This window comes from Thermobia domestica, chromosome 1 (assembly GCF_964235325.1).
Source record: "Thermobia domestica chromosome 1, izTheDome1.hap1.1, whole genome shotgun sequence".
Lineage (NCBI taxonomy): Eukaryota > Metazoa > Arthropoda > Insecta > Zygentoma > Lepismatidae > Thermobia > Thermobia domestica.
In genome coordinates, this window is record NC_137454.1 from 385904722 (window position 1) to 385929538 (window position 24817).

The 24817-nt window shown below is 37.3% G+C and overlaps 1 protein-coding gene across 2 annotated transcripts in view; it reads right to left on the minus strand.

The window, feature by feature from the left end:
- Nucleotides 1–24817, minus strand: part of LOC145665008 (uncharacterized) — a 106918-nt gene that overhangs the window by 34941 nt on the left and 47160 nt on the right. The window contains exon 2 of one of the 2 annotated variants that reach the window (XM_081732198.1): nucleotides 11741–11818. The exons of the other annotated variant lie outside the window; for it this stretch is intronic. Coding sequence (XP_081588324.1) covers nucleotides 11741–11816 — 76 coding nt within the window. The 5' untranslated portion in view covers nucleotides 11817–11818. The remainder of the gene's footprint in view (nucleotides 1–11740; nucleotides 11819–24817) is intronic. 2 annotated transcript variants of the gene reach the window in all.

Consider the following 24817-nt stretch of genomic DNA (forward strand, 5'->3'; position numbering starts at 1 on the left):
TATCACAATAAGAGGGAAATAGTGAACGCGACAATTAAACGCTTAGTTACGCAACCCGTAATACAACAAGAATCGCCAGCCGCCCTACGTAAGTTAATTGATACCACAATGGAGTGCACGCGGTCCCTCAAGGTGCTCGAGCAACCAGTCGAACACTGGGATGTTATCTTGGTTTATCATATCACGGATAAACTGGACAGTGAAAGTCGTAGACAGTGGGAACTTTCATTGAAAACAAATGAACATCCATCATTTGAGCAGCTCGCAGAGTTCCTCGACAACAGAGCCCGCGCGCTCGCAGTGTCTGCCGGCGGGAAATCACGCGTCGCCGGAAGTAGTGAGCAAGTGAAGAATCGCGACAAAAAACAAACTTCCTCCCATGTTACCACCAGTGAACGTGGTCAAACATTATGTGACGTATGCAGTGCAATCCACCCCCTCTACAAATGTGCTGAGTTCACAAAACTCAAAGTGTCTGATCGTGTCACCCTAGTGAAAGAGAAAAAACTGTGTTTTAATTGTCTTCGGAAATCGTGTAGAAAGGATACGTGCGCATCTAGTACGTGTCGCAAGTGCGCTAAAAAACATCATACTCTCTTGCACTACGAGAGAGCTGAGTCACCAGTGCGTGAATCAAATATCACGGCCCATGTTGCAGCGGACGCAAATGTACCACAGGTGTTATTATGTACTGCCATCGTGAAAGTAAGAGGAAATAATGGTGTGTATTACCCCTTCAGAGCGATGCTAGATTGCGCGAGTGAATCTAGTTTTGTCACCGAGAACTGTGTACAAAAACTGGGTCTCAAGAAAAAGAAATCCAGTATTGTGATTTCCGGGATTACAGGAGCAGGAGTGGCGACAGCGAGTGCAATGGTGGACTTAGAGTTTCAGTCATTTGGGGGAACAAGTGAAACTTTTGAAACTCGTGCTGTGGTAGTTCAGAAAGTTACATCTGATCTACCCAAACAAAAGTGTCCTAGTGCTACAAACTGGTCTCATTTAGAGGGCCTAAGATTAGCAGATCCCACTTTCAACGTAGTGGGCCCCATTGACATTCTGTTGGGAGCGGACGTGTTTCCATCACTTATGTTGAGCGGGAAGTGTATGGGGCCACCCGGGACGCCTGTCGCATTAGAAACTAGTCTCGGCTGGGTGCTATCTGGCAATATAGGTCCGACAAGTGGGAAGCTAACGGTGACGTCACATCGAGTTTCCTGCGAGATCGATGAAGCTCTTCGCCAGTTTTGGGAGTTAGAAGAGCTCCCACTTACAAAACACATGTCAAAAGAAGAAAGGAGCTGTGAAGAACACTTCGTAGCTACACACCACCGTGACGAGCACGGAAGTTATGTGGTGAGACTACCCTTCAGGGGTAACACAGCCCCATTAGGCAGATCACGAGAAATTGCAGTGAAGAGACTATTAAATACCGAACGAAAGTTAGCCAAACAACCCTCCCTTCAGCAACAATATCGCGACTTCATGAGGGAATATATTCAGTTAGGGCATATGGAACTCATTCCCCCAAGCGAGAGAAACGTTCCAGTTGAAACTAGTTGTTACCTACCACATCATGCTGTTTTGAAGCCCACTAGCTCCACTACGAAGGTGCGAGTGGTCTTCGATGGGAGTGCAAGAACAACTTCGGGTGTATCTCTGAATCAGAAGCTCATGGTGGGGCCAAAATTGCAGGACGATATTTTCCCGATTCTTGTTCGTTTTCGTGAGCATCGTGTTCCCTTATGTGCGGATATTGCAAAAATGTACCGGGCAGTGTTAGTGCACAAGGACGACGTCGACTTCCAAAGAATTGTGTGGAGAGATTCTCCAAGTGCTCCAATCGAAGACTACCGTTTGTTAACAGTGACGTACGGTACTGCATCTGCTAGCTTCTTGGCAACCAGATGCTTGCTCCAGGTAGTTGAAGAAGAAGGGGAGAAGTATCCTTTAGCAGCGAAGGCGGTGAGAAGAGATTTTTTCATGGATGACTTCCTCGGAGGTGCAGCTAGTGTGAGCGAAGCAATTGAGCTACAACAACAGCTGATTCAACTTTTGCGAGAAGGAGGCTTCGAACTTCGAAAGTGGCTATCTAGCGAACCGGAAGTGCTCCAGGCTGTTCCTCCCCATATGCGTGAAATTGACCTACAATTCAACTTCGACACCGATAACAACATCAAGACCCTCGGAGTACAGTGGTCACCTGTTAGCGACGAGTTTGGGTTCAACGTAGTGCCTCCCTCTCCCCCTGCAGTGTGGACAAAACGAAAAATGTTGTCAGAGATTGCCAAGATTTTCGATCCCCTTGGCCTTCTCTCCCCAGTAACCGTCAGGGCCAAGATGATGTTACAATCATTGTGGAAGGAAAGCCTCGGTTGGGACGACCCCCTCCCCTTTGAAACAAGTGCAGCCTGGCAAGAGTACTGCGATGAGTTGTTTGTGCTCCGTGAAGTGAAGGTCGAACGATGCATTGTGCCCTCTGATGCCGTCAGCTGTCAATTAATAGGTTTCTCTGATGCTAGTGAGCGGGCAGTCGCCTATTTACGAGCAGAGCGTCTTAACGGTCGTGTCGACGTGAGACTCATCGCTGCAAAAACCAAAGTTGCTCCAATCAAAACAGTTTCCCTACCCCGATTGGAACTGTGCGCCGCATTGTTGCTGGCCAAATTGTTAAAAACAGTTGCAAGTGCCATCAGTGTAAACGTCCAGGATACAAGGGCTTTCACTGACTCCACTGTTGTGTTGGCCTGGTTAGCCCAGTCACCTGACAAGTGGAAAACTTTCGTTTCAAATCGGGTAGCGAAAATACAAGGAATTTTGCCTTCGTCACAATGGTCACATACCAAGAGTGAAGATAATGCAGCTGATTGTGCGTCAAGGGGGTTAAAGCCCAGCGAGCTCTTAGAACATCCCCTGTGGTGGAGCGGTCCAGAGTGGTTGCGCGAAGCAATGTTGCCAGAGCCCCCATATCCTCTCGCTGACTTTACTACAGAAGTGGAAGAAAAGAAAAAATGTATCACCGTTATGTGTGTGCAGTCTGAAAATGACATTGTGAACCGTTTCTCCTCCCTAGTGAGATTGAAGCGTGTAGTGGGTTGGTGTCGCAGGTTTGTTTACAACTGCAGGAATCCGGTGCAGAAACGCCAGGGGGCACTTACATCGAAAGAAATGGAAGAGAGCCTTTTGTGTTTGGTAAAGGAGGTGCAGAAAAGAGAATTTCACACCGAAATCCAGTGCTTAGTGGATGAAGAGCCCATTCCCAATAAGAATAATATTTTATGCTTGTCTCCCTTCATTGACGAAAATGGCATCTTGCGTGTGGGGGGGAGATTACAAAACGCCGACATTTCTGTGGATAGAAAGCATCCCGTGCTGTTGCCCAATAAGCATAAATTAACGGAACTTCTGATCAATCACGAGCATTTAAACACTTTCCACGGTGGCCCTCAATTAGTGTTATCTACGCTACGGCAACATTTCTGGATTGTGAGTGCGAGAAATCTAGTGAGGAAGATAATCCGGAAGTGTGTAAAGTGTTGTCGGTTTGAAGGAAGAACAGAGACGCAACTAATGGGTTCCCTGCCCCCCTCTCGCGTAAACCCAAGCCGATGCTTTTCCCACACAGGTGTGGATTATGCAGGGCCGGTGCTACTCAAAGCCAGCCGGGGGCGCAGCCGTTTGAGGTTTAAGGCATACATCTGTCTTTTTGTGTGTTTTTCCACTAAGGCTATACACCTAGAATTAGTAGCGGATGCAAGCACTACTTCCTTTCTCGCTGCCCTACGGCGTTTTGTGGCTCGTCGGGGCGTACCTGGTGACATCTACAGCGATTGTGGGCGCAACTTTGTAGGAGCTAGCAAAGAGCTAAAGGAATTGTTAAGAGTGAGTGTTCACACGGCCAAAAATGAAGAAACTGCTGCCTATCTCAGCAAACAAGGAATATCTTGGCATTTTAACCCCCCGTCCGCACCTCATTTTGGTGGGATTTGGGAAGCAAATATACGTAGAGTAAAGCATCATTTCAAGCGCATCGTGGGAGAGGTGGCGTTAAGCTTTGAGGAAATGTATACCACGCTAGTTCAAATTGAAGCAATTCTGAACTCCCGCCCCCTCACTCCTCTCTCGGATGACCCCAACGATCTGGCCGCTCTTACACCTGCTCATTTCCTTGTGGGAGAATCACTACTTTCTGTCCCGGATAAGGATTTCACTTCATCCCAGCTCTCTCATCTGAAAAGGTGGCAATTGGTGCAGCAGTTGTCGCAGCATTTTTGGCGCCGTTGGTCCCAAGAATATTTGTGCAGTCTCCAGTCAAGAACGAAGTGGCGGAAAAACCGAGACAATATCAAGATTGGTGACATGGTTATTTTGAGGGAATCCCATCTGCCTCCCCAGCAATGGAGATTAGGGCGTGTTCAGTTCATATTTCCTGGAAATGATGGCTTAGTGCGAGCAGCAACTGTAAAGACTGCCTTCGGGGAGTTGAAGCGCCCCATCGCGAAGCTGGTTGTATTGCCTTTCAACCCTTCAAAGTAAAGTGAAGTCATGCAAAACGCTACAACCTCGCTCATCAAGCATGTCTTATCATTGCATATGAATATTTGTTTTGTGTGTGTGTGTGGTTTTATTATTATTATTATTATTATTATTATTATTATTATTATTATTATTATTATTATTATTATTATTATTATTATTATGCATTGTTATTATTTTTTCTCGCTTTTAGTGTATTTCTTGTGTGAATCTCGATCATTCATTGTGTGCGTGTGTTATTTGAAACTAGAGCGTTTCAAGGTGGGGGCTATGTTCGGGCCATTCTGCCCTCTGTTTGTTTCATAAAATTAAGAAGTAAAAGAAGGCTTATGTTTTTTCAGTGTTTGAGCCTATTGTGAGCATTTCCAAAACTTGGAACAAAATATATGTTTTATGTAGTGTCAGTTTTGCTGTAGAGATGTCTCTGCAGGTCAATATGGTTTCTATTTGTAGTATCTTACTCTGGCGGTCTCTTGTCTTTCTTTTCAAAATACCGTTAGGCCGCCTCCCGCATCTTTTTGTCAGTGTTGTGTTGTGCTTTCCTGCAAAAGCCTCGTGTGCGGGATCTTCAGTGTTTGTGTGTAGTATTTGCTTATTCTAATACTTATTAATTCCAGCAACTATACAAATTTATACAGTCCAAAATTCCAGATGCAAAATAAATTGTTATTGTTTTCAGTAACTCATTATCTGTTTAATTAAATGCGCAAAACAATAAACTATTGTTTGGTCGGCGTATACAGTCTTAAATATGTTATTCCTTTTCAATTATTTAAATCTTAAAACAGAAGTGTATCAACTATGGTTTCTTCTTTGAATAACCGAAGTCATCAACCTCACAAGCCAACTAATACCGGCATTTGCAGTCAAATACTGTGAAGTATTTCGTAGTAAAACGCTTAAGATGCTTTAATTAAAGCTGAAAGGAATGTAAAACAACAAGGAATGTATAATGGAAGCTGCTTTTGAGAAAAATTAACTTTTCTTTTTTGTGTATTAGTGCTTTGTATAGAAGACCTTGATCTTCTTGGATCGGTTGCTAATGAAAGCAACTGCTTGGAACAGTTTGACCACATGTTGCCAATTTCAGTTTTGAATTATCGTGGAACATATCAATTATTATCTCAAGAATCAATATTTATTTATCTCTCACTATATTAATTAATTGGAATTCTCTTTTCTTTGGGGTAGGTTTTTTTTTTTTTTTTTTTTTTTTTTTTTTTACAAAGGATGTCCGTAGATTAGTTTTCTACTCACAACGAAAGCATTTGAGTTGGAACTATCTTATTAAAATTTAATTATTATTCATTATTATTCAATTTTATTCTGGAATACGCTATAAAGAAGATCAAAGATAGAACCAGGGCCTAGAGTTGAATGGTATTCACCAGGTTATGGCGTATGCTGATCATGTAAATTTAATAGATGATAGGAGAACTATAGAAAGAAATGCAGAGGTCTTATTAAACGCTTGGAAGGACATGGGTTTAGAAATAAATGCAGAGAAAACTAAATACGTGGTAGTTCGTCAAGATCGTAATACGGCAAATTATGGGTGTATCAATATACGGTATCAAATAATATTTTTGACAAAGTAGATACTTCCAAATATCTAGGATCAATATTAACAGACAATCATATCCACAAAGCATTAAATGTCGACTGAAAGCAGGGAATTTATGTCATTATTCAGTTCAAAATATTTTGTCGTCGCTAATTCTCTCGAGGAATTTGAAGCTTAAAATAATACGAAACGATAATCATGCCTATTGTTCTGTATGGTTGCGAAACATGGTCGCTTCCTCTGTGGGAAGAACGTAGACTTTGAAAAAAAAAAAAAAATCTGAGACGAATATTTGGACCCAAGAAGAACGGGAATGGGGAATGGCTGATTAACTTCCATCCTCAAATAAAAAGTCTGACTTTTGCATCTCTAGAACGAGCTGTAGTACTGGTAATTGTTGCATCATTATTATTCTTATAATTAACATTTTATAATGGGAAAAGACAGGTAAAATATACTTTCATTTCCTTATTAAAAAAGGCAAATTTTCCCGAAGCCATTTTATCTTAAGATACTACTACTATAAAGTGGTTTTGGGAACTCTTCGAAAATACAGGTATGGTTCTAATGCAGACATTTTAAGTTTGATAATCATAAATAGAGCAACCCACATTATGCTTTATTTTTGTGTAATTATGTTTTATTTTTCCAAATTATGCTTTATTATTAATTTCAATCATTTTTTTACATTAATAGTGTATAATGCATAATATTTACTATACATTAAATATTCTAAATATTTTGAGCTAGTTATTAATATTTTATACAACCAGTTTCTTTCACATTTAATGAACTTTCTACTTAATGCACTGTAGAGAGATATACTTTACTCGAGTTAGTTTATCACTTGTGTGCGCCTTAGAGGTGCATATATACAGTAAGAGAAAGTAAAAGATGTCACCAAAAAGTACAGAAAAGTTCAAGAGGTAAACATAACAATATAGTGTGGAGTTCTTAGCGGAAAGTTTTCTTCTTCTTTTCCCTTTTTCTTTTCTCCACATCAAAGTATTGCATCGAAATGTTTACAAAAATAAAAATAAGCTTTTCATTGTTGCATTGTTATGTTCTCAACGATTTTGTATTGTAAATATTGGTTTTAAAAAATATTAATACAGTATGTTAAACTTGCAGTTAAACAAAAATTTTCAAGGATTGTGCTATATATTTTAAATTATGCTTTATTTTCTAAAATTATGCTTTATTATGCTTTTAAAATTAGTTTGTTCTGGATACTTAGACAACCATAACCATGTTCAAGGTACTGTACTAACCATATGTCTCAATTGCTATTATGCTTTTTATGCTTTTGGGTTGCCCTAATCATAAATATAGACTTTACCAATAGATAACCATTGAAACGTAATAAATGAGAATGACAGCGTAAGAAGTGAACTTCATGGGTTAGGGGTAAAGTTGCCAACCTCAAAGAATAAAATTATCGATTTCGTCTTTAAAATTATCGTATATAACAAAACATTATCTACATTCGTTATGCAAGTGATAATTGTAGAAGCAAGTATAATACTACTAATAATAGCAATAATATATAATAAACTTATCTAGTAATCTTCAGTTCCGACCTTCAAATCGATGTAACTGCCCTCATTGCTTTTTTAATCTTTATTAACCCTATTCTGAACAACAACAGTGTTTCCACCCCCTCGTAAACGTGACTGAATTTAAAGAACGGATGCAGGGTTGCCATTTGCCAATTCTCAAATCGTTATACATTTATTTTGGCGGGAGTGACAGTTGAAAACCTCAGTGTGTGTGCATTTTATAATTATTTCATGCACATCTACAATTGATTTGCACATTTAAAAACTGCTTTAAAAAATTATCGTGTGCGTTCTAAAATTATCGCATATTCACCTACTACCACAAGGGTATTATCATGTATAACATTAAGATTTAAATTACCGTATGATTGTCAAGCCCGGTTGTTAGGGTTTAGGTATTAATTCGGGAAAGACAGTTTTTGTTCCAATATTCAAAAGCAGCTTAGCTGAGATCCTTACCTACGATGGAAAGCAAAAAATCAAATATCAGAATACTTCAAAACGTAAAGGCCGAGAAAAATATTGTGTCAATTAAATGGAATTAAATTTTATGCATATTTGTCAAGAGTTAAAAATAGTGATACTATTGCACCAGTGGCTATAAAGTGATATTTTAAAATGTGACAAACAATATTGGGCAAACGTGTTGAAATGTATGATTGCAGTGAGAAACAAGGGCGGACGTGTCCTTGAAAGAATTGTTTATTATCTTTTTAAACCAGTCGTTTATTGGCCGTTAAAAATGTCTTTGCATGAAATCTTCCATTGACAGTCATTTCTCACTGTTTTATCTAATTTTGCATTGTTACTGCCATATTAGGATGAACATTTCTTTGGCTGCCTCTTTTATCTTTTTCAACATAACATGTGCAACTCCTACGCAGACGACTTGACACGCAAGAATGTCTGCGCGTGTGTGGAGGAAAGTAGATGAACTGGTTCGGATAACTTGATCTTAGGCGGTGCTTTTTTTTTTTTTTCGTATAAATTAATCTGTGAGTGGGTATTTGTAGGTATCTCTAATGGAATGTGGGAAGTCGCCAATCTTACTTCAAGAAAGTGCTTACTATACAGGAAGACAAGAGTGAATTGGAAATTAGGGCTATGTTAACTTGTGTGTAAAACTTACTCTTTTTTAACTTTCAAATGCTGCATTTCAAACAGAGCGTATGCCAGCTGGGAGGTTACATTATACAACCTCAATTGCATAGGCTGGACCTACATAACGTTACGTAAAATGTAATTGTCAAATGTTCAGCATGCATTCTCAAGCCCTGGCAATAAGAGATCTTCCCCAGCAAATGAATGTAATGGTTGTTTATGAAATGGTTGCTTTATTTATTTATTTATTGAAATATAACGCATCAGGCTTTCTACCCAATTGCATTGTTTATCTTTTATGATATAATACTTGGATTAGGAACTAAATTTCTGGACTTTCGGCACCCATTGCCAAGTTAGCCCGTTACGTACAAGGGATGGCGTTCCTCAGCGATCACACTATCCGAGGAAAGGGAAGGAAGAAAGGATTGAGGAAGGAAGGAAGCGGCCTGGGACCTATATGTTGGGTACCATCCAGCATTTGTTTAGTGTACTGTGAATGAGAAAAACAAAGGGAAACCTCACTCAGAACGGCTATCCTGAAAATGCTTTTACACTTTTTCGACGGAGTATACACACCGGGAATCGAATCTAGGACGCTACACAGTGCCACATGATATAATACTACAGGGTGGCTCAAAAGTAGGTATGCAGACCAGCATCAATCAAGTATGACATTTTCATTTATGAAGATAATGCATTTATTTGCTTTGGTTTGTTCCGAGCTTAAGGTATAAGTGAAAATAAATTAAGAACAGAAAAGGAAGAAACTAAGTCAATACCTATATGGATAATAATAAGTAAATGATATAAAATGTCATGACCGATCAGTACGGGACTGTATACCTACTTGTGGGCCACCCTGAATATATCACATTTCATTTTTAAATCTCGTTGGGAAGTCAACATAAATATGTTGTTTAAAACATTAAATGTTTAAGTTTAACTTCCCACGATTATGCCACGTAGGCTAAGGGAGATGATAAATAATGCAAGTGAACGACGATGGAAGAATTTGTGGAAAAAGAATGGGATTGGGGGAGGAAGCGGGAGTAAGCCGAGAAAACACGCGGACACGATGTTGTCCACCAAAATATACTGTTAGTAGTGACACATATTTTTTTACATACTTTGAGCTCGCTCGTGGCTATGTGCATACCGTGCGTATCTTTGGCGTACTGAGTTCGATTCCCGGCGAGAGCTCATATAATTCGCATCCTACGTTAAGCCACATGTCCACATCTTATATAGCCTCGCAGATCAATGCCACGCTAAACTCAAATCTAATTCTAACATACTTACTTGTAAATGTAAGTAATGTTCGTCTTAATAATATTCCTGAATAACTAAAAAAAAAAAAAAATCAAGCTTTTAAGTAAGGTCTGTCCGTTTTAAGTAATAGGTGCTAACCCTCTAACGCAGCGTTTCCCAACCTTTTTCACTTGCGGCACACTACGGGCACACTTATAGATATTATATATATATATATATATATATATATATATATATATATATATATATATATATATATATATATATATATATATATATATATATATATATATATATATATATATAACAGTGGTATTTTTTCTGTCACTATTGATCTCCTTCTCACTAAGAAGAAAGCTCTATCACTGGTTTTTCCCCGTGGTAAATCATTATGCTTATTTTTCATTCTAATTTAAAAATAGAAAACAATTGCAATAAAATATTGGACTCAGGTTTTTAAAAATACGCTTTCTTTTTAAAAACTATATCCAACCTTTTACTAAGAAGGAAGATCACTAAATAACAAAGGAACAAACAAATCTCTTTTACTTTTAAAACACAAACGTAGGTAATTTGTCGAAAGGATTGAATGATATTTTAAATTTTCAAGTTACTAAATAGTGTGCAACAATAAAGAAGTAATAATGGTCATAACTATGGTAACAAATACTTTTTTCAATGTTAGAAATGTACAGAACAGTAACACGGTATGAAACTTAAAATTGTAGATTCATAGTAATGTGAAATACAAATATACATTTCTCCCTACGTTTGGCAATTTGATTGCTATAAAATTAATAATTTTATTTCGATTCTTCGCGGCACACCAGCGGCCCATTCACGGCACACCGGTTGGGAAACGCTGCTCTAACGCAACATGCTGGCTCATAACACTGCCGCATTTCCGATAATAGCGGACAATTGTCAGGTGAACTCGCGGGAAAGAAACAAGCGACAAATCAGATTGTTCGTATCCATACATAATGTTCTCGAGATCAAGTCAATGAGGTAAAAAGACAAGACTTTTTTTTTTCTTTTTTTGACAAAGCGATCATGTTAAAAATGGACAAACTACAGGCATCCTTAGATAAGAACTTTATGTTGGGATATAGCATAAAATTTGAGGACAGTACTTATGTTTCGTAGCTTTAAGGGTTGCAACATGGATACCTGGGATAATCAGTCAATCTCAAATGGTTAATTTCGAAACCACGTTGTTTTGCTCTTTGGGTTCTCACAAATGCAAAAGATAAGCGAATACCAATGCAATGGAAGTGCAATAAAAGCAAAGTAAGATTAAACATAAACAAACAAACAAACAAAAAAGGGAACAAAACAGATCAAAACACAAAACACACGAACAACAGTGAAAAGCTTTTGATTGTGTATTTACAAAGCAAAAGTACAAGCGCTTAGAAACAACACAGAGCGTGAGATGTGCACAGATGGAAAATGGAAATAGGCTACAGCGTATGAACAGCAGTGGCGGTTCTTGAGGGAGTCAGTTTTATTCCTACAAGCTAAACGAAGAGAACTTGCTTAAATTTGTAATTCTTGTGTAAAAGAATTCGAACCTTAGATAAGTGTTCTTCCTTTAACATGTAGAGATAAAATTATAACATTTGATTGATATGACATGCCTCAAGAGCCGCTATTGGTGAATAATATTTTAGGGAAATTATGCCAGCGAGCACAGAAGACAACTCACCGAGTCTGTTGTCCCATTCTCCCTCGGGATGCGTCCTTGACTCTTGAGTGACCACCACCTGCTGAACGGTCGTCATACCTGTCACGAGAGCAACCAACTTTTTTTACCCATAAACTCTCTTTCAAACATATAACATGACACAAGATGTATTAACATACAATTCGTAGAAGAGCTATTCGCAATTTAGCTACATTTATCCACAAATATGATCTCATCTTTTGAGATGACGTGGTAGTTTCACAAAGGATTCGACTTCAGATACTTGTTCTTGTGGGCGACAGGGCAAGAAAGTATGTATCACAGGATAAAAAACCGCAATGTTTTTTTTTCTTTTTTTATCTTTCCAGTTCTATAAGCGAAACGATAATAATAAAAAAGACAATTAAAATGTTAGTTCTTTTTTTCAGAAGTGATCTGCAGAGGTTTCTTACAATGCTTTCAAACGACAACCCATCGCCGTTCTATACATATAAATACCAATACGTACTTGCTAACGATTTAAACAATCTGCAGAGCTGTCTTGGAAATGTGCCATATTGAAAAAATATTCATACTCGCCTCATTTTGAAAAAAGAAAAAATAAAGAAAAAAAACTTGTAGTCTTGGTCCAAAACTGAGACTATACATGTAAAAGGCTTACTTGTCTAAAAGATTTGTTTTCTACACACCAGAACAAACTTGCTTATTTTAATTACAGACAGTTTTTCGTACTTAAAACTTTAAAAATAATATAGGGATATTATCCATAAATTTCAGGATAATATCCTCTAAATTTTTATGTAAGGAAGATAAGGTAATTAGTAGAGAGAGGCCAAGTATGGAAAAACCAAAAAAAAAAAAAAAAAAAAAATGAAAGAAAGAAAAAAGGAGAAAATATGAAAATTAAAAGTCCAAAATCTGAAAAATATGAAATTTTAATGTTTTTTTTTTTTTTTAAAGATAAAGCATATATGTATACAGAGAGTTTCAAAACAATACCAACAATGTTTCACCAAACCTTGTCGGTATTGTTTTGAAGCTCCCTGTATACATATATGCTTTATCTTAAAAAAAAAAACATATCATTAAAATTTCAAACATATCACCAAACATTGTTGCGGAAGTACCGCATATTGTGAAACATTGATATTTGGATAGACTACATACTATATAGTTCCTAAGTGGAGACTTGACCCGACTACGGTAGATCCCATAGTTTTGGAGCTATGGACTTTTAAAGTTCATTTTTTTTTTTTCATGTTTTCGGCAGCCTATAATTCCAAAAGGAAGGATTTATGCACCTAGATTGGTCTATACTTTTTGTCTTATCTTGGTGTTAGGAATCACCGCCCAAACATTGTCAGTGTTGTTTTGAAACACCTTGTATATCACTTTGCCTTTAAATGTTACATATTCATTGACCTTTTCAAAACATATTACGCGTACGTTTATACAATTTATTTCAATAATAAAAGCTTTGGAAAAGTAATTTCCAAAGATCACAGAAATCTTGGTTACCTGGTTAATCAAAAACTACAGTGGTAGAAATGTGTAGTCCTCGTCTCCAAACATATTTTTGCCACCGCCCAGCTAGCAACTACATTCGTGGCAAAAAGAAGTCTGGAGTCTATCACATAAAGAATGTACCATATGTAGCACCGCCCGATTTTCAGGGAAGAACTTTCCTCTCAAGAAGTGGTCGGAATGCCGTAAGAGATGGTAGTAAGTGGGAGAGACATCAGGGGAATAAGATGGACAAGGAAGGCTTTGATACTACATTTCATAGAGACTCTGCAACTTCCTTTAACCGACATTTGCGCATGCAGTGTCAAGCAACATGACACTATGTCTTATCACAAATTCTGGATGCTTGCAAGCAATGTTGCTGTGCATTTCATGGTGTTCATCACTTAATGCTCCGCAGTGTTTTCACTTTGACGGAGAAAAACTTAATGAACTAACCCGAACATAAGTCACCGTATGATCAACATCTCCTAGAAGTTTGGGAAACTGTTCCGGACTTTGATCAGACATTGAACTTGAACTGCATCGCCTACTATTCATCTCAGCAACCCCGAAAATTTTGGATTCAATACTAATATCAGTTTTTTCGATTACTTTTACATGTCACCCCTTCCCAAGCCCTAGGGTCGTCTAATCCCATAGTATTTTTTATTTATCTATTTAGTTAGTTAGTTATTAGATTGTAAGTCATATGTGCATACCGACTAGACGTAGAAGTAGGGTTACATACCGACCTTCATCTTTCTAACACGAAAATTTGTGAGATATTCTATTTTTTTACATTAGTTTTAAATAATCTCTTTTCCTTTGATACCCTCTCCTTCCCCTTAGAATACGAACCAAACAGTTCTATATAGCTTACGGTCCCTTCTAAACTATAGTCTCTTCGATAAAATCACTTTGAAGTATGCCAAGTCAACGATGTAGATTTGTATACCAGCCAAACACACACAAACATCCATTTTTATATGTAAGATGTTTATTTTCCCATATCTTTCTCAAGTGGGGTTAAACCCAGAAATCCTTCTCGTGAATGCCACTGATCAAGGGCGCCGGAGGGGGTGCAATCAGATGTGTGTTTGGTTTCAGACAAGAGTCTAAGACGGCATATATGAGGATTTTAAGACAAATTGAACTTAAATTATGTCAAATATTGTATATTCATAAAAGCACATATAACAATAAAAATACATATTCATAAAAATAAATGGGGGCCCACATGAGCATTGTGGGGCCCGGGCCTCCCAGGATCGCCGCTCTTGCCACTAATACTACGTCAATTTACTATACTAATCACAGAACCGGTTGTTCAATGTTTTGAATGACGCCACTGCTTGCAATTGTGGACCTGGGAGCATAAACGGTCTAACCAAACTAGATCCATAACATAAATAAAGGCCAAATTACAAAAGTTAATCTACAGTCCTAGAATAAATCTTCAGTGCAACATGTTGTCAAATATAATCTTTGTAAAATAATTTGCAGTTAAGATAACGGAGAATTTAAGGCTGTGTTTCTCACTTTTAAATTACTGTTGGCTACACCACTAATTATATTTCTACAAAGATGTTTATTCAGGGAATTGATGATAAAATAAATATTCCGAGAAGAGAAACACATGACGTATGACAGTACAAGGTGGACAGATGGAAGAATATATGGGTTATGGAAGGCTCTATTGAAAAGATGAGAACTGTAATTTGGTCAAGGTGGCTCTCCTTGACTCTGGGAGTCCTCCCCTCCCCTCCCCACCCATCGCACTCGCACCGATCCGAATAAGGCGAGAAAGGAAAAGTGCAGCTTCTCTCGTGTTGCGTATGAAGTGTAGTTACCACGAGGGATCTGTCTCTTGTGTTGCAACATGCAAAAGTTGTTTCCAACTGGCGTTTAACAGGCGATCGTTACGTCATCTGGTTGCGGACTTTTAAAAAGTCCAGTTCCACCGCAAAAGGATTGTGGGCGCTGCTGATCTTCAACATAGTTGCCATACGATATGCCAATGTGTATTCTCTGGCTAAAGCAGTGGCGGCTCTAGAGTTCTAGAACAGGGAAATCATATCGGCAATGGATATAAAACAGGTTATTGCAAAATCATTTCTTGGCTTTGGAAGGCCTTCACTAATGTTTCACATTGAAGACATTCTTTAAATTCTGATACTAGGTACAAATACAGTATTACAGGAAAACAAATTGCCTTTCTATAATCATACATCCACAAGGGCGCCCATGTTGGGTTTCCAAGGGGGAGGGCAAGTATAAGCGACGTTTCAAATATAGTTTCAAATTTTGCTGTAACTAATGTAAAAATTCTATTGGGTTTTCAATATTCTCACGTAGAATTTCCTCTTAGGGGGCGAGCGCCCCACCTTGCCGCCCTGATGGGCGCCTTTGTACATCCAATATATCTTATATTGTCTTATGTGTCATCGAATATAATCATATATTCTGTATATGTCTTATATACAGAATTATTTAACTTAATTTTAGGCCTTCATACTTTATTCAGCACAAAGCATTGAAAGCAGGGTTGGCAAAAACCATGGTTTTTATTTAAGAAAACAAAAAAAAAAAAAAAACGGTTTTTTGGGTTTAAACCAGGTTTTTTTGTTTTAAACCAGGTTTTTATGGTTTAAATAATTTGCTCTATATATTCATATCATATATGGACAGAAATAAGTTTGTTTCGCCTTGATGTTATTATGCAACAACCGGGTTATGCTGGAAGGGGTCACATAAGCTTAAAGCGGAATAAAAACCGCTTTTCGAGTTACATCCGAGAGAAATTGTCCTCCATTTGAACTCGGAACCAGGACTAATTGGACACAAATGCGATACGTCTGCCGACTCACTCACGAAGGAATTCTGATAAAAATACGTTGTACTGATCTTTACATGCTATTTAATATAACTGTCAAGAGTCATTTCAGAAGGATAAAAAGATAAACAGTTGCACAAGTGAAACCATTACACAGAATTACATATGAACAATTGCAAAGTACTACGGAGTACAGAAGAACTAATTTAGTTCAAGTTAGTTAACAACGACTTTTATTGGTCCAAATTAAAGAAATACACCGACTTAATCTGCATATCAATAAGAAAAATGAATAAAGATACGAATTATTTGAGTCCACTTTGGCTCAGACTCATTTATACATAAATAAATACCAAAGATACTTATTTCACTAAATGCCTCTCGTGGGGTCTGTATGACCCCCCTCACACACACACAAAAAGTACGGTATTTTCGATGTATTTTATCAATAGTAAACATTGAAACGAAACAATATTTAGAATTTTTCTTCGATTGCAATTACATAACAATAATAACAACTACAAAAAATCACAAAATAAACATTTATAAACTTTTAAAAAAAAAGTTGCTTTTGTAGTATAATCTTTTTGAGTAATGAATGGGGAATTTAGGTCTAAATATAATACGAATAATATACGGGAGTGAAACGTGATAACCCACAAATGTGTGTTCATCAAGATTTTACAAACACTTTTGCAAACATTTTTTTTTTTTTTTTGGTTTAAACTAGGGATATCCACATTTTCCGGAAAAAACGGAAAACGGAAAATATTTTTCCGGAAACCGGAAAATTGAAAACAGAAAACGGAAAAATTTCCGGAAAATCGGAAGGCGGAAAATTTTCCGGAAAAACAGAAACGGAAAATTTTCCGGAAAACGGAAACGGAAGACGTAAAATTTTCCGGAGAAACGGAAGGCGAAAAATTTTCTGGAAAATGAAAATGTTCACTTGGAATAGTGACATTGGTCGTCTTACTTTAAGAAATATAACGAAAAATGCTTCGCGAAAACAAGTAAATGAGGCAATGCTCTTCACCATCTAGTGCTATAGAAACGCAACTCAAACTTAACAGTGGACAGGAGAGGAAAGGTCGAGTAAATCAGCGACGAAACATTCCTTCCTGCTACATCTATTTGTACACTTGCTTAATCATGTACTTTTTTGTTTGCGTGAGGGCTTGCAGATCATTCGTTTGCACCAGGAAATTCCGATCATGCGTGTATGCGTCTACCTGATGGCAGAATCCTGGCAGTAAAGAGAGCTGGCAGTGTGTTATTAATACAACTAGTATGTTTAAATTCCAACCATTTCTTCATTGATTATCGTGACCACGGTGATCTGTCAAGGTCACAGATCCTGGGGGGCCGGGGGCAGCCCCCTCAAATATAAATATACAATATTTTGAACAATTTGAATTCAGTTTGTCTTAAAACCCTCATATATACCTTCTGCATCTGAATGGATCCCCAAAGTTACAGAGAAATCGGCGCCCTAGATTCTATAGAATCCACACGCAGTAGTATTGGCGGGAGTACACTACGTATTCCAACTGAGCTCAGGCGTTAGAACATCGGGTTAACATTCAGAAGACGATGTTCGATTCGAGCGCCCTACCCGTCCCGACTATTTTTTTTCTGTAAGTTGATTACTCAGTTACATCCGACCCGAGTTGGCGTGGGTCAATGAAAACTTGATCCACGACCCACTGACCCACCACCAACCGTGACCCACGACCCACTGTGACCCATTACCCTCCGTGACCCACTCTGACCCACCACCCACCATGAACCACTCTCATCCATTGTGACCTACTCTGACTCACCAAAATCCATCGTCATCAACTCTGAACACGATCCACGGCCTCTTCTGTACTGACTAAAGAGTTTACACTTGTAATAAAACAAGACTGTCAAATTGTCACTAATCGGACTTTGAATTTCTAGTCAATCGCTCAATAATGGTGAATCTGACCTTTACGATATTAAATGGTAAAGTGTTTATCAGTGAGGAAATTGAAGCACTTCGAGGCGGGGGAAAATTAGTGTGTGCCTAAAATATACTTGTACTAAGAGAGTATTCTTGCAAGTGTTAATTTCTGAACGCTTTCCAAAAGAAACTTCTATTCACAGGAAAATACCCCTGTACAATATGGAAAAGGTTATGGTTTCTCAGTTCACAGTATTTTTCTCACAAAAGACTTGAAAATCAGTTTTTCATAGTGAATAAAGGTGCTCGAGTACTCTCTGAGAGAGCATCTCCATAAAGTATGCTCATAATTGTAATTTGTGTAATTACTAAAACGCCACGTTAAATTTAAGTTACCACCTTAAAATCAATCTGAAATCGGGTTTATTTCCTGTTGGTCTCCAGAACTTTTTCGTGGTAAACCATCCGCAGCGGAATGATGTGCATCATTCAGCCAAGAAATAACTACAGTAGCTCATCTACTTTGAGCTTGTCTAGCGGTGAGCCATTAACATTGATGAACAACAAGTTAGACAATGTTCGAGCACTTAGTCTATTTCTAATATCAGTCATCTAATCCCAGTTCGCACTCTGTCGTGGAAATTGATAATACTTCTACCCGATTCTGCAACTCCTCATCGACAATCTGCTTTTTAGACGTCTGATAACGATTTTTCTTGATCAGTTTTGAAATACTCAGCAAGAAGTATCATCTCTCTATCACCATACATCTTTTCCATATCGACCATGTCAGTTGGCAATGTCGACTCATGGAGAACAGAAACTTCATCTACCACACCTTCGATAGGGAATCTTGTGCATAAATTATCAATGAAAGCTTGATAAACTGATGATTTCTTATTTGTTTATTGAGCTGAGCGAGCGAAGCTCTTATACTCAGGTTAGCCGTTTGGTTGTCCGCGAACTCCTCCTAGACCGTTTGGCCGATCTCAACCAAACTTAGCACGCTGATAGAGTATGTCGTGCTGAGTGACAACATAGGTCGAAATCAAAAATCCGATGTACCATCGAGGAATAATGACCGAAAAACGCTTCCTCCTAGACCGTTTGGCCGATCTCAACCAAACTTAGCACGCTGATAGAGTATGTCGTGCTGAGTGAGAACATAGGTCGAAATCAAAAATCCGATGTACCATCGAGGAATAATCACCGAAAAACGCTTCCATAGACTTAACATGGGGAAAAAGTTTTCACGTGATTTTTTTGTCAACAATTAAAATCTGCGCGTGATTTTCAAAAATTCCGGGCTCGCTCAGCTCATTTCATTGCAATCGAGTATATCCATTGCATTCCTAGTATATTTAATTTTTGTAATTACACATGAAAGTTTGATGCCATTATCAAGTTTCCTCCCCCGTCTAGAAAGCGAAAGGGAACGAGGTTCCTGGAAAGTGTTCAGAGGTGAATGGGAATTTCCCTCCTTCCCCTTCAATTACCACACTGCTGTTTGCCATGGACCTAATTACGATGAATTTCAATTAAATTATCATAGTATAATTATTTCCTTGATGAATTATCGATACTTTTCAGTGGAAAAAGGATGAAATTTGAAAGTCCCAAACCAAGGTAAGTAGACCAACGTAAAGGGAAAAAAAAGAGTAAAATTTTTTATATAATTATGTGTACTATCCAAACTTAAAATTTCCGTGTAATTAAGCTTACAGTACAAATTTTATGACTATTTTTCTCACAACTTTGTGGGTTGATTGCCCTGTGCTGTAAGCTTCAACAATTATTATAGTAGAAAGCAATGGATATATGAAGGAAAGCACTATATTTTTTGTTGCTGATTTTTTCGTAACTAATATCGATCGTTTTCGATCATTTTTACAAACCAACTCACTACCAATTTTCCAAATATAGAAAGTGCCCCCCTCCACAAAGGAGAATTTTAAAAAAATGCTAGGACAAATTAATAATAAAGCATAGTTTGAAAAAAATAAAACATAATGTGGGTTGCTCTACTTATTATTCTACATTCATGTTTTGTTACTAAATTCTGAACTCCTAATTATTATTATTATTATTATTATTATTATTATTATTATTATTATTATTATTATTATTATTATTATTATTATTATTTCATAAACGTAGATGATAATCTAGGTGCTGCTACCTCTATATCTCAGATTATCGCTTCACCTGGCGTACGCTCAAATGCATCTAAAGTAACAGAAAGATCCCAGAAAAAATGTTTTACAAATAAGGGAACATATAGTATGTAAAAACAGAAAAAATTCTGTCTTATCTCAGAGACCCTAAACCTTGTTCTTCCGCAAGAGCAGAGGTGCTTGATAGTAAAATAAGTAATATGGTACCAAAGGATCTTCTTCCTTTGCCTTTCGTTGAAGCAATTCGGTTTCTTGAATTTATGAATGAAGTAGAACCAAGTTACCACTCACCATCCAGGCAAACTGTGACTCGCCGTATTGAGGCCTTGTTTTCTAAGGAGAAGTGTGGCTGCGGAATCGATTGCTTTGACAACAGATAGCTGGACTTCGCAGGCTACGGAAAGTTATATTACAATCACAGTCCACTATATGCTTCCATCTAAGTTCAATAAGTTCAGTCCTTCAAATAATTGAAATAGAAGTGAGGCACACAAGGGTAAACCTAACTCAGCACTTAGCACATGTTGCAGAGTAGTGGAACATTTCAGATAAAATACATGCAATTGTCTATGACAATGCTAGTAATATCACAAGTGCGGTACGAGAACTTCCGTATGCAAGCATATGTTGTTTTGCTCAGACCCTACAAATCTATATAGATAAGGGTCTTGCAATAGAATAAATCGAGAAAATGTTAAGTGTTGTTAGTCGGATTGTTTCCCACTTTAACAATGAATTATCAGATAGAAATGTAACAAAGGTGTCAGATTGCAAGTTTAACCCTTTAAGGATATCCACTTTCTGACGTAAATTTTACACTTTCACTCAAACAGCTACTGCTTCCTTACTATTTATTGTAGGATCATGGTTCATACCTCGTTTTTCTCACGATAGAGCATACTTACCAACGGTACCACGTGTCCGTATCATAAACCTTAACCGGAAAAATCTTAAAGAAACGGAATTTTTCTGAAAAAATCACCCCTTCGTAACACTTGCGCCCCTCGGGCCCGGCCCTGGTTTCACATAGGGATCTAAAAAAATTGATAAATACCCAAAGGTACACACAATCCTTATGCAAGTTTCAATCTGATATCGTGAAAACTAAAGGCGTGAAAAGGTTTTGAAATTTGCCTTAAGAAAAAAAAAAGTCACGTCCCTTCGCACCACTTGGCGCCGCCAAGTAGACCATCCGGTTCCAAAACGCATCTGCGGTGTTCTTTGGTCCATCCTTGACTTGAAAAATAAAAAAAATCCCGGCTTAAATACCTGTTATAGAACCTAAATAAGCGGTCAAAGAGGATAGTACGCCATGGTATATAAATATACCAGAACTCTTAAAAAGGTTCAACTTCCTACAGACTAGGAATGACCACATTTTCAGTGAAAACGGAAAACGGAATATAATTCTTCCGGAAACTGGAAAATTAGAAAGGAAAGACGGAAAATTTTCCGGAAAAACGGAAACGGAAAATTTTCCGGAAAATCGGACACCTAAAATTTTGCGGAAAATCGAAAAACGGAAAATTTTCCGGAAAACGGAAGACGGAAAATTTTCCGGAAAAACAGAAACGGAAAATTTTCCGGAAAATCGGAAGACGGAAAAATTTTCCGGAAAAACGGAAAATTTTCCGGAAAAACGGGAATGGAAAATTTTCTGAAAAATCGGAAACGGAAAATTTTCCGGAAAATCGGAAATGGAAAATTTTCCGGAAAATCGGAAAACGGAAAATTTTCCGGAAAACGGAAGACGGAAAATCTTCCGGAAAAACGGAAACGGAAAATTTTCCGGAAAAACGGAAAACGGAAAATTTTCCGGAAAATCGGAAGACGGAAAATTTTCCGGAAAAACGGAAAACGTGATTTCCGGAAACCGGAAAACTCTTTTTCCGAAAATGGCCATCCCTAGTTTAAACCAACCAACCCTGATTGAAAGCATTGAAGAAGTGAAAAAGAGTTGATGTTGCAAACTAGCGGCGCCGACTTTCCAAAATTTATGTGGGTGCGCATCAGTGGCGGAGCGTGTTATATGTTTTTAAGGGAGTCTCGATAATTTTGATTGATTTTCTTTTAATTTAAAATATTTTATGAACACTGTCATAAAGGACTGTGCTCGATTCTATTCGCAATATAGTTTCATTTTTTATTGTAAGAACTACCTTTGAGTAGGCCATAGATATGCAAGAAGAAAGGGGAAAGTGTATGTGTAACGTATCGGAACCACCATCTAAAATGTAACGATTATTAACTTATTATTTTTTCACGTTACATTTAGCCCACAGTTCGTAAAATTTTTAACTATATGTCAACACAATCAAATTACTTTAAATTAGAAACGTCACTTATATCTCTATTAGCTTTTATTATTCTTTCACAACTTCATTAATAATAATCTTCATTTTCGGTCGTCATAGCAACCTTTAAACAACTATTTGCTATTACGGTAACTATAGATATGCTACATTGACTTGATCCCTAGTCTTCCGTTGCAAGCGCTGCTATCGGCTGAAGGAATTCCACTCACTTTCTCTCGCTTAGCAACAGCTGAACCCTTATTGGCTCAACGCGTGGGTGTGTGAGGGTTTGAGCGTTAGTTAGAATTTTTGCCATGGCTCAAGACATTTTGGCAGCACAATAATAGTACAGTTTATACATTTAAAACTAACATAGATTTCAGTTACTCCGATTAACTGGATAGCAACATGGCAGAACTCTTATTTCTTTATATTTAGAATCAACAACATCTCTTTTATTCTTCTTCTTCTACTCAATAGATTGTATACTTTTACGCACCGTTGCCCAAAATCAAGATACGAAAATGGAAATAATTTATCGCATAGATATACAATATCGTTGTATATGGCTTGGTTATCTTTGGACAAACACATTTGAAACAAGCAATTATGTTTTAGAGGTTAGAAATTTTAACTTCCATTTCAATGTTTTAATTGCTTATTATTTTTTGATAATAGCAAATATTTATTTTAATTTGTTTCTATCAAACAAAAAAATCTTGTGGATGCTGAAGCCCCGGGGCACCCACATAGTCGGCGCGCATGGCAAAAACTACTCAACCTATACTTCTTCAATTGAATTTTTTCAATCGATTCTATAAATGAAATGATTTCTGGCTGTATATCTGATGGTACTCCATTTATGCTAAAGAAGAAGGATCAATTAATGAAAGTGGTGAAATGGGAATGTGGGAGAAAACGGGAGAACCCCGAGAAAACCCACGGACACGATGTTGTCCACCACAAACTCCTGTGGGAGGGGATGAAACCAGAAACATTAAGCACAGAACATGAGCATCCTACCACCGAGCCACTGTGCCCTCTCTGAAACAATTCTGTAAAAATCATTCGGTTACATACCCATTAACATACATAATTAAAAGTGAAATTTGAAACGGATACAAAAACTAAGTAGTGAAATGTTAACTAGCTTCGTTTATCGAATATTTAATTATTTACTTCTAAAATAGACACGGAATATTTTCATTGAAATCAAGTCTGCATTCAATTTGGATCGTTTCTGAAACAAATAAACAATTCTTTTGACCATCCATTTTCAGCATCAAGACGTAGACCGTGTAGACTCTGAATCACATGTGTTCTTATCGAGAATCGAACCCTGGTATCCCATGCCGAAAACACGTTTAACAAACCATATAGCATGAGGAATCTTCAGTATATGCATGAAGTTCCGCAGATCTACCGGGAGCCGAATTTACTGACACACCATGCGTGTTATCCACCTTAAACCTGGACTGCATGACTTGACAATTTACTTTTCTCTACTTACTGATCTTTTTATAATTTTGAATTACAAGTGTAACACTTACAAATTTGTCAGTGGGTTCGTATGTTTGCTTTCACAATAACATTTCTATAGTAAAACATTAGAAGTTCAAGAATATTAATTCATTCCCTAAATGCTTGCAATAATAATAATAATAATAATAATAATAATAATAATAATAATAATAATAATAATAATAATAATAATAATAATAATAATAATAATAATCTTAATAATAATAATAAACTAGGTAAACATGCACCAGGTGTTATTAAACTCTGAAATTGTAAAGTAATTATTATTATTATTATTATTATTATTATTATTATTATTATTATTATTATTATTACTATTATTTTGCATATAGACGTCACAAACAATGATTCGACATTATACTGTGGCTTATTCTCGTCTTTGATACAACATAAATCATTCTTTTGTGTGTGTGCGGAAAGCGTAAGAAACCCATCCCACTTTGCTCGGTTTGAGTGTGTCAACACGGCCACAGAGCTTAGGCTCCGCCCTATTTTCTCTTCTCCCGTGGTTCGGTCTTACGGTCGAAGCAGATTTTTTTTTTTTTTTTTTTTTTTTTTTTTTTTTTTTTTTTTTTTTTACAGTCGCGAAAAATATGTGATTATGTTATGCGTAAGGGATGCTCTTTAAAGAGATGCTCTTTGAGGCAGGCGATCGCTAGAAAGAACCACGGCAGAACACATGAACAGAGAGTAACATCAAGCATCATGACTTACACTATGTTCCCAAATCTCTCATTGATATCAATCACAATTTCAACTCCATATTAAAACAACAATTTTTTCTTCGGTCGTTCCTCGTTCGTATACAGGAATAAATGTCTA